Source organism: Bos grunniens, chromosome 7, assembly GCF_055505025.1.
Source record: "Bos grunniens cultivar Pamir isolate PY7600 chromosome 7, Bosgru_T2T1.0, whole genome shotgun sequence".
Classification (NCBI taxonomy): domain Eukaryota; kingdom Metazoa; phylum Chordata; class Mammalia; order Artiodactyla; family Bovidae; genus Bos; species Bos grunniens.
This window is the reverse complement of record NC_141171.1, coordinates 2,678,631-2,689,748: the sequence shown is the minus strand read 5'-3', so window position 1 is coordinate 2,689,748 and position 11,118 is coordinate 2,678,631. Positions and strand designations below refer to the sequence as shown.

General features: G+C 49.6%; 1 protein-coding gene across 3 annotated transcripts; it reads left to right on the top strand.

Annotated features, from left to right (window-relative positions):
- Positions 1 to 7,315: 7,315 nt before the first annotated feature.
- RNF187 (ring finger protein 187) lies at positions 7,316 to 10,736 on the top strand. 3 transcript variants are annotated; one of them, XM_086408084.1, is made up of 4 exons: positions 7,316 to 7,855; positions 9,298 to 9,390; positions 9,598 to 9,819; positions 10,404 to 10,736. In XM_086408084.1, exons 1-4 carry the CDS (start codon positions 7,793 to 7,795, stop codon positions 10,404 to 10,406), a joined length of 381 nt encoding a protein of 126 aa, XP_086264210.1. In that variant the 5' UTR covers positions 7,316 to 7,792; the 3' UTR covers positions 10,407 to 10,736. The 3 variants fall into 3 exon arrangements, with proteins under 3 accessions (XP_086264210.1, XP_086264211.1, XP_086264212.1); XM_086408085.1 differs by having other exon boundaries at positions 7,316 to 8,672; XM_086408086.1 differs by lacking the exon at positions 7,316 to 7,855 and adding an exon at positions 8,032 to 8,647.
- The last annotated feature ends 382 nt before the right edge of the window (positions 10,737 to 11,118 follow it).

The following is an 11,118-nucleotide window of genomic DNA, read 5'->3' as shown; positions in this document are numbered from 1 at the left end:
GAAATGGCAACCCACTCCAGTATTCTAGCCTGGAGAACCCCAGGGACGGAGGAGCCTAGTGGGCTGCCGTCTATGGTGTCGCACAGAGTCGGACACGACTGAAGCGACTTAGCAGCAGCAGCAGCAGCAGCCAATGAAGATATGGACTCTTTGTTTACTGGAGCCTCCCAGTTTTCTTTTCCTCTTCATAAAAGTGTTCTTCCTTTGCCGTGTGGAAATATGAATGTGGCTCGCCATGGTTGCAGACCCCAAGTTGCAGTTCTCTACTAATCCCAAATAAATTCACGCTTGTTTCAGGTTAGCAAACTTCAACACTTCTTTTATCTTTTTTACTGGACTCAATTCAACTCATAACAAATGGTTAGTTCCTCTCTGGTTAGTTCTTCCCCCCCATCCCCACACCCATAAATAAGTTTAAAGAAACATTTCCTTTAAGTATGGCTTATTGGGTCCCACACATTTTGACATGTAGTTATTTCTGTGTGGATCACAACAAACTGTGGAAAATTCTTAAAGAGATGGGAATACCAGATCTCCTGAGAAATCTGTATGCAGGTCAAGAAGCAACAGCTAGACTAGAACATGAAACGATGGACTGGTTCCAAATTGGGAAAGGAGTACGTCAAGGATGTATATTCTCACCCTGCTTATTTAACTTATATGCAGAGTACATCATGCGAAGTGCCGGGCTAGATGAAGCACAACCTGGAATCAAGATTGCCAGGAGAAATATCCATAACCTCAGATATGCAGATGACACCGCCCTCATGGCAGAAAGGGAAGAGGAACTAAAGAGCCTCTTGATGAAAGTGAAAGAGGAGAGTGAAAAAGCTGGCTTAAAACTCAACATTCAAAAAACTAAGATTCATGGCAATTAGATGGGGAAACAATGGAAACAGTGACAGACTTTATTTTCTTGTGCTCCAAAATCACTGCAGATGGTGACTGCAGCCATGAAATCAAAAGACGCTTGCTCCTTGGAAGAAAAGCTATGACAAACCTGCTGCTAAGTTGCTTCAGTCGTGTCTGACTCTGTGCGACCCCATAGACGGCAGCCCACCAGGCTCCCCCGTCTCTGGGATTCTCCAGGCAAGAACACTGGAGTGGGTTGCCATCTCCTCCTCCAATGCATGAAAGTGACAAACCTAGACAGCCTATTTAAAAAGCAGACATCACTTTGCTGACAAAGGTCCATATAGTCAAAAGATTCGAGAGATGGACCAATAAACAAGGCTGAGGACCAAAGAATTGATGCTTTTGAACTGTGGTGCTGCAGAAGACTCTTGACAGTCCCTTGGATGGCAAGGAGATCAAACCAGTCAATCCTAAAGGAAATCAACCCTGAATTGGAAGGACTGATGCTGAAGCTGAAACTCCAGTACTTTGGACCCTGATGTGAAGAGCCGACTCCTTGGAAAAGACCCTGATGGTGGGAAAGATTGAGGGCAGGAGGAGAAAGTGGTAGCAGAGGATGAGATGGTTGGACGGCATCATCGACTCAGTGGACGTGAGTCTGAGCAAACTCTGGGAGATAGTGAAGGACAGGGAGGCCTGGTATGCTGCAGCCCATGGGCTCTCAAAGAGTTGGACACGATTGAATGACTGAACTGAACTGATCTGGTGACGCTATCTCCAGATACTGTCAAAATTATGTTAAATTGTAAACACAGAGAATTGCCTGCTGTGGGAAAAAATCCACACATTGGAACTGGGAGCAGATCATCGATGGATTATAATACTGTTTGCCATTCCTCATTCCCAAAACTCTTTCATACACACGTTTTCAAATTGATGGCTAGTACAATTTGCTGAGTCATTCCCCATTATTGCACTTCAAGATTCCACCTCTCCCAAATATTGATATGACAATCATTTCTCCAAATCAAGCCAAATGATAAGAGGATTTATTTCCATTTGAGGTTATTTTTATAGAATATATTTTGAGAAAAGGTATTCCAAAGGTTATAAAAAAAATTGAAGATTTTTAAAACATATTGCTACATTGTCTCCCAGAAGCAGTATCTGCAAAATCAGAGTTTTCTTTTGATTGAAACCCAGTGGGAGGGCCCTCCTAGGTACAAAAGCCCCTCCATGTTCCCTGTTTCTTGTTTGTAGAAAAAGGCTTCAGTATCCTAGGTCTTCTCTGAGTTCTGAAGAGCAGACTCAGGCTCTAATTAGGGAAGTGATGTGTTGAGAAAGTCCAAGCTCAGGTTGGAAAAGAATTCCCAAACAGAGTATTTCAGAAGGGATTTCATTTATTTTATTAAGTTTATTTCATTTAGTTTATTAAGAACAAACAGCAGAGATACTGTGGGTACTGCCAGCAGAGTGGGCCGACCTTGACAGACCAGGGAGAGCTGACAGTTTTCCTGTGTGAGTAGGCAATTTTTATAGCCTCAAAACAAAGAAAATTCCTGCTGGAAGGCTGGCATTAAGTGATTGGTTAGGGTGCTATAAGATGACTACCAGGCTGGGCATTTTTGCCTAATTTGGGGTCAGGAAGCCTGATAGTGATGATCAGGGAGGCTTTTGACAACTGTTGCAAAGGGGCTCAGTCAGCTTCTGAGGTGAACTTGGTTCTAGGCTCCACTTCTGTGGCCTTGGGGCAGGATTTAACATGATGGAATGCAGACATGAAGAAAAAGCATGGACTTCCCTGGTGGTCCAGAGGTTATGAATCCACCTGCCAACGCAGGGATCATGGATTTGATCCCTGGTCCTAGAAGATTCCTCATGCCTTGGGGCAACTAAGCCCATGTGCCACAGCTACTGAAGCCCTCATGCCCTAAAGCCTCTGCTCTGCCACAAGAGAAGCCAACTCGCCACAACTAAAGAAAGCCCATGCATAACAACAAAGACTCAGCACAGCCAAGAAATAAATATTTTTAAAAAGGAAAAGCAAGATAGCTTGAAAAATAGTTAAGGAATAGAACAGTCATAGTTCCTTCTCAAGGGATATAATAATCTGATGTGTATCTTTGAGTTGTCCTGCAGAAATTACTCCCAGGTGGAGGGTGGTGACTATATGATGACCACAGGTAGGTAGACCCAAGACCGGTTGGAACCAGGTTGATGGTAAGGATTCTTGAAACATAACCTTGATGTTATCTCACCACCAGCCAATCAGAAGAAAGTTCACCAGAATTTACTGCTTACTTATTACCCCAAATGCTATCTTTAAAAATCTTTCCCTAGGGGAGTGGGAGGGAGGCTAACAAGGCAGGGGATATATGTACACTTAGAGCTGATTCACGTTGTTGTATAGCAGAAAGCAACACAACATTGTAAAGTAATTATCCTCCAATTAAAAATAAAAATTAAATCAACAACAAACAAAACCCCCAAAAAAACCTTTCCCTAAAACCACTGGGGAGTTTGGATTTTTTGAACATGTGCTGCCCATTCTCCTTGCTTGTGAAGTGAAAGTTGCTCAGTCATGTCTGACTCTTTGCAATGCCATGGACTACACAGTCCAGGCCAGAATACTGGAGTGGGTAGCCTTTCCCTTCTCCAGGGGACCTTCCCAACCCACGGATTCAACCCAGATCTTCCTCATTGCAGGCGGATTCTTTACCAGCTGAGCCACCAGGGAAGCCTAAGAATCCTGGAGTGAGTAGCCTATCCCTTCTCCATCAGATCTTCTTGGCCCAAGAACTGAACCGGGGTCTCCTGCATCACAGGTGGATTCTTTACCAGTTGAGCTACTAGCAGGGCTCCCCCCTTGCTTGGAGCCCTGCTAATAAACAATGTACTTTCTTTCACTACACAAAAGCTTGGCTTTGTTTTGAGACAGATGAGTGGAGCCAAGTTTGGTTCACTAACAAGGTCTCCCAACTTAATAGTGAAAAAAAAAAATCTCAATTTATAGTTTTATTTCTTAGTAACTCGGTAGAGTGTACAATTTTTCTATTCAGCATTTGCTTTTATTTGTATTTTTGTGAACTAACTGACAAATTCCAGTGGTATTTTTCCACTGAAATTTTCTGTTCAAATTTTATGAACTCTTTGTATATTTTGGCTGGCAGTTTCCTAGTTTGGCTGTTTTCCTTTAATGACTGTGCCTGATTATTTTTCACACTCACAGGATTATTATGGACTTTGCTCATTGATTTCTTTTCTTTCCACTTTTCTCTCCAGTATGTTCCTAGTTTACCCAACAAATCAGCTAGGCTCTTCTTCAAGTGCTTTTCTCCTTCTGCCCATCACTCCACAGAACCAACCTCAGTTTACTAGCCACACCTCTGACTGCCCATTTAGTGCATTTTCAAGTCTATGCCAATGCACACAAAGAGAATAAAGAGGGTCACTCATTATCCTGATATGGGAAGGGGTAAGTTGCAACCCACCGCAGTTGCCCATTGACAGTGTGTCCTGAGGGGAATTCAAGACAGGAAAACTGATGAAACATTCTGCACTTTGGATTTACCAAGCCCCTAGATAGTTAAAATGTGTAACTAAGGAATAGTTTCAGTGACTCCATATTCTTGCATCTTCCCATAGAGAGAAGAGCACTAAAGTCAGCAACTTGAGATATCTGTTGTGATTAGCAGTACTCTTTTATCAAGATGTATGTCTGACTACAAGTATTTACCGATCAAAACAATTCTTCTATATACTGGCTCATTTCCTATCTCTTTGGAGCAGCCCCTCAGGCTTTCCTGGTGGCTCAGATGGTAAAGAATCTGCCTGCAATGCAGGCAACCCAGGTTTGATCTCTGGGTTGGGAAGATCCCCTGGAGAAGGAAATGGCAACCGACTCCAGTATTCTTCCTTGGAAAATCCCATGGACAGAGGAGCCTGGCGGGCTATAGTCCATTGGGTCACAAAGAGTCTGACACAACTGAGCGACTAACACACACACACACACATTCCTCCTTTCCTCCTCCTTCGGAGGTAAGGAGAGGCTGTGTGGATGAAGACATGCTTGCCTTATCAGTAAACAAAGGGTGTTGTGGCACAGCAACTGGCCAATGGTACATCCTGAGGCGATTTAGGAAGGAGAACAGGATACTAGCCCTTTAGATAGCGAAAGTGAAAGTGAAGTCACTCAGTCGTGTAGCCTACCAGGCTTCTCTGTCCATGGGATTCTCCAGGCAAGAATACTGGAGTGGGTTACCATTTCCTTCTCCAGGGGATCTTCCTGACCCAGGGATCAAACCCAGGTCTCCTGCATTGGAGGCAGACGCTTTAACCTCTGAGCCACCTCTATCAAAGGAATGATTCCAATAACCCCTGATGATTACATCTTCCCATATATTAAAAAAAAAAAAGCACTAAATTCATTAATGTAAGATGCCTGGTTTTCTTTAATCAACAGCAAATTTTGATAGTCCAACTATTTGGTTTTGTTGCAAAAACTCCTATATACCTGGGTTTTGAGAGGCTCTCTTCCCGGAGCAAGTCTGCCGAATAGAACATTAACTCTCAACTTTTAGGTTGAGCATTTTCTTCGGTAAACAGCTATTTCCTGGCTACGTATGTGTGCCTTCTTGCATGCTTAGTTGCTTCAGTCATGTCCAACTCTGCGACCCTATGGGCCTTAGCCCCCCCAGGCTTCTCCTTCCATGGGAGTCTTCAGGCAAGAAAACTGGAGTGGGTTGCTGTGTCCTCCTCCAGGAGATCTTTCCCACCCAGGGATCAAAGCAGCATCTCTTAAGTCTCCTGCATTGGCAGGCGGGTTCTTTACCACTAGAGCCACATGGGAAGCCCCATTTCCTGGCTATAGGCATAAAAACTTAACTTATACATTATGCGTTTTTCATTAAGTGAACATCAGGTTAAAAACACGCACACAAAACCAAAATGCAATACCTAGGAAGACTGCACGTATATGGACTGAAAGATTCACTTTTTAAAAATTGAAGATTATGTTTTTTACACCACGTGCTTGCTTAAAAACCAAAAAACAAAATTCCAAAAAAACCTCGCCCTAGTAGACTGCTCCTCCCCAAACCATTTTTTGTCTTTTCTAAAGAAATGCTAACAAACTTCCTGGTATGGACCGGGATACTGGTAGCTTTGGGTTTTATCAGATGTCTTCAGTCTGCATTAATAAGTTTTCTCAACGCTGAATTCTCCGTTCCTGTGGCTCAGGGACAATGAGTGGACCGAAGGCCTGGGTTTCAAGCTGCTAAGGTGGGGCTGAGGTAGAAAAATAAGGGGCAGTCAGTGTAGCCTAGGGTCAAAAGAAAAAAAAAAAAAAAAAGGACTCGATTTCTTCTTTTAAAATCGAATTCCAACCTCCTCTTATTTTTCACCTAAGTGTTTGCTGTTCCAGTTTGTTGACATTTAAAGGGACTGCCTCTAAGTTCCCTTGACCTGAAGGCCATAAAACACCAGAACCTGTGACAGAACAATCAGCAACTGATCAAGGAGAAAAACACCAGGTGGCCCATTAACTTTAGAACACGGTCCTTAGACAATGGCCTGAGGTCACCAGAAAAGGGGAGGGGAGAGGGCACGAGAAAAGATGAGAGGATGGAGACTCACTACCATAAGAAAATTCAAGAACTGGGAGATCAGGAAAAAAGGGTCATAAAAATTGACAAACTGACATGATGATTTTTAGACCAGGGATTATGTACACTGGGATCCCAAACCAACCAAAAACAAATAGGTGGGTCAACATTAGTAAAGATATAAACTGTTGCGATTCCCGCGATTTGGGGGAACCCAAACCCTCTCAGTGACTATGCTGGGAGCTCTATACTTCTACTCTTTGAAACAAACTTGGCCTTTGTGAGTATCTTGCGTGTCCCTGGAAGATCATTCCTTCGCGGGCTGTTCCTGGATTCTCCTTTCAGGATGGCCCTCACAGGACGTGTTCCCCTGAGAGTCCACGTCTAACCTGCGCACACGGGAAAAGCCCACGCAGCTCAGTGCATACAGAACGATTTGACGCGAGGGGTTGCACGCAAGAGGTCCCACGCTGCGGTTTTCCAGCCCAGTCCCCACCCCGCGTTAGCACAGCGCTGCAAGGAGGCGCTTGCAGATTAGGTCCTAGCAGCTTACAAAAAACGTTTTATAACGGAGTTTTCAAATGAAACTGCTTCCTTTTCGCACACGAGTCATTCACGGGAGAAGTGACAATCCCTGTAAGATTTCAGCGTGCGAGGACGTGGGTCGGAGCGAAGCGCATCTCTGCTAGCTGAGGCGGAGTGAGTGTACACCGCTGCCAGGACCTAGGCAGAGTGGCGCGGCCTCTGCCAGGACCCGGGAGGGTGGAGTACACCGCTGCCCGGACCTTGCATGGAGAACACCCCTGCCAGGACCCTGCGCCGGGCGCCCAGCCATTCCAGTCGCCATTTCTTGTCTTGTGTCCCTGCGCTCCATCTCTATCAACGCATTCCTGTTCCTGGCTCTCCAGTAGCGCTTTTAGTGCGTCCGGGTCCCCGGTTCTCCCAGCCACCAGTGCGCCCCTGTTCGCATCCCTGTCTGCGCCCTCTGGGGCCCCGCCGCTGCCGCCCTGGCGCTTCCCGCGGGCCCCGGCGAGGCCGCCTGCGCCCTGTGCCAGAGCGCGCCCCGCGACCCGGTGCGCGCCGACTGCGGCCATCGCTTTTGCCGGGCGTGCGTGGTGCGATTCTGGGCGGAGGAAGACGGGCCCTTCCCGTGTCCCGAGTGCGCCGACGACTGCTGGCAGCGCGCCGTGGAGCCCGGCCGCCCGCCGCTCAGCCGCCGCCTGCTGGCGCTCGAGGAAGCAGCTGCGGCGCCCACGCGCGACGGCCCGGCCTCTGAAGCGGCGCTGCAGCTGCTGTGCCGCGCCGACGGGGGCCCGCTGTGCGCAGCTTGCCGCATGGCCGCGGGGCCCGAGCCACCCGAGTGGGAGCCCCGCTGGAGGAAGGCGCTGCGCGGCAAGGTGCCGTTTCCCGGAGGGTGCCCTGTCCCTCTTCTCATCACCAGACTGAGCCCTGTTCCCCCTCCGTATTCTCTGGATGGCGCTCTGGCCCCCAATCTCCATCTTCCAGACGGTGTCCTAGCTGCCCTCCCCATACCCCAGTTAGTGCCCTGTCCCCTTTCCTTCCTCTGGGGCCTAGTACCCGTTCTCCCATCCCAGGACGGGACCTTGTTTCCCCCGTTCCCTAACCCCAGAGGTTGCGCTCTCCGCACTCCCCTGTCTGGAAGGTATCCTGTCCCCCTTTCCCACGCCTGGACGGGGCACTTTCTCCTCTTCTCCCTCCACCTCCCTGCCCCGCCGTACCCGCGAGACTTTCCCAGGGTTGAACTGTCCTGCCCCGCCCCCCTTGGCAAAGAGTCCTGCCGAAGCCCGCCCAGCCCCCTTTGTGTCACTGCCCTGCCCCCTGGAATGACGTCATACTGTGGTAGCCCCACCCCCACGGGCATCCCTCAGTGGGTGTGGTAGTCGCTCAGTCGTGTCCACTCTTTACGACCCCAGGAACTGTTGCCTGCCAGGCTCCTTTGTCCATGGAATTTCCCAGGCAAGAGTACTGGAGTCGGGGTGTGGCCTGAGGGTATTGGCCCCTCTCTGGTCCTGTGCACCCCTCCCATTCGGTCTTCTCACCTGCTCTGAGCCCTCTTGAGTCCCTTCATCCACTCTGTTCTGGAACCTTCTCCACTGTGCTCTCAACTGTTTACATGTGGCACTTGGCTCTGGGTCAGAACCTGCCATTGGAGTCTGGTCACAGCTGAGGTCTGGTAATCCCAGGGACCCGCTGGTGTGTATGTTTGTGGGGGGAGGCGGGGGGCGGGGGAGCGCAACGTTATTTCTGAGAGAATAAAGACCGCCAGGGCCCTGGAGTGGAAAGAGTCAGTGTGATCCCTGCCCACCTGAGGGGAGAGAGTAGCCTGTTTGAGGGTTCGTGCGCCAGGGACTGGGTCCTGCAGTCTTCTTAAGCAGTAGGATGTTGCATCCAGGAGCTTCCTTGGAGTTACAGCTTGTGGCCAGGGGACTGGAGTTGGACTTCCTGGTGAAGGACTCCACCCACCCAGTCAGTGCACGGAACTGGGCAGGCCCTGTGTGTGCCCATGGTCACCCTAAAGGGGCCACCCTCCGTCCCTCTGCTGGAGACAGTAACACTAGAGTCCTCAGTGAATAGTCTTGTGTAGTTACCCTGTTGGATTCTTAGCACGAATGTTTCTCTCAGACAATAGCATAGTGGGTCACTAAGACCCCCTCTGCAGCCTGCAGAGTTTTGAGGTGTCTGATGGGCTAAGATCATGAACTGGGGCTTCGGGACTGCCTGATGGGATTCTAGTGGTGTGATGTCCCTCTGGACGGGTTAGGTGGGCCCCAGACTTTCAGAAGTGGCCACACACCCCTTAACCAGCGTCTTTCTCCAGGAGAACAAGGGGTCTGTGGAGATCATGAAGAAAGATCTGAATGATGCTCGGGATCTGCATGGCCAGGCTGAGTCTGCTGCTGCTGTGTGGAAGGCAAGTGGGGTGGGGTTTGAGTCCACATGAGCAAGGAAACATGGATGTGTACCCTGACCCTGTCTGGCAGGGCCTTGGACCACAGCTGAGCGCTGTACAGTCTGACGGTCAGGGAACTCTCCTCCCTTGAGGCGGTCAGTGGTGGATGGGTGGGGTCTCAGGGTAGCCTGAGGACACAGGTATTTCTGCTGCCCACCCATCCTGTAGGGACATGTAATGGACCGGAGGAAGAAGGCTCTGACTGACTACAAGAAGCTTCGGGCCTTCTTTGCCGAGGAGGAGGGGCGATTTCTACAGGAAGCGGAGAAAGAAGAAGGGTCCCTGGAGGACGAGGACGAGGACCCAGCAGAGAGGTTCAGGTCTCTGCTGCAGGCTGTGTCGGAGCTGGAGAGGAGGCACCGCAACCTGGGTCTCAGTATGCTGCTCCAGGTAGGCACTCAGCCCTGCTGGTCAAGGGAGGGCAGCAGGATGCAGAGTCAAGAATTAGCAAGAGGGTAGCTTATCCAGAGAGAACCCTTCATACCAGCACTGCCTGGCTTCCATTTGGGGCTGAATTTCAGGAATGAGTAATCCAGGAGACTGGCTTCCCCTCACATTTGCAGAGACGGGGTGCTTGCATTGCAGTATTGAAATACTGGGCCCCTACCCTGTCCTTGGGCTCGACAGGTAGGAGCTGGCCACGAGGTCAGAAGAGGCAGGGATCTTGGGGACGGGGATGGTTGCCATGCCCTCATCCTGAATGTCCTCCTTACTCTCTGCCCTGAAGCCTTGCCTAAACCTGGGGATTCTGGGCTCTTTGCAATCCTTGAGTCTGATCCTGGAACTGGCAGCGTCTGCCCTTCCCTTCTCTGAGCTGAGAGGTGCTGTTTTACCTCTGGCAGTAGTGGTTACTCAGCTCCAAGTGGGTGCTGATTGTGGGTGAAGAGACACGAGGGTCTGGTGGGGCCGGATTCTGCAGTCATCTGGCTTGCAGGATAGAAATTCGCTCACTCATTCCCTCTCTCCCTGTGCAGTGAAGTGCTGCCTGCCCAGGCAGCAGGCAGAGGAAGCTGTTAACCATCCCAGGCCTGAAACAGCTCCTCCATCTGCCTCCTTCTGGACCCCTTGTCGTCCTTCAAGACACCCCCAGCCCTGCGTGTCTTCTCCTAGGTGAATATGTGGACTGCGAACTCTAGGTGCCCACCTGGGCTTGCTGACGACAGTACTCTGCAGAAGAGTGTTTGTGTTCCCTTTTCCTCTGGGTGTTCATGTTTCCAGGCTGTAAACCTTTCACTGTAGAGATCTGTATTGGGGGTAAGTTAACCCAAGTGTATCCTGACTCCATAAAGTTCTTTTCGTTGCCCCAAGTTTCATCAGATTTTCTGAGGTCTCCGTGAGCCGTGGTTGTCATCTTCAGGAGGCTTGGGCTGTGCAGACCTGCTCCACGATGGGGCTGCTCCACCAGTCATGCACGCGCAGGCCCACACCCAGCAGTTAAGGTGAAATTTGAGGCGACTGTCAAGGGAAAGGAATGCTCAGTGTGCCTGGGTGGGGATGGTGGGCCGGTCAGACTTGGCACCTCTGCTTGAGGTCCTTGAACATCGTATGTTGCACAGACCTACACCTACTACGGCTCAGGGTCTGTGCACAGAAACACGAGAGCCTTGGGGTGTTCAGGGACAGTGCAGCCCCTTGCTGGCACGTCTTTCAGGCTATATCTTTTCTCTGCCTCTTAGTATATCTCCTCAA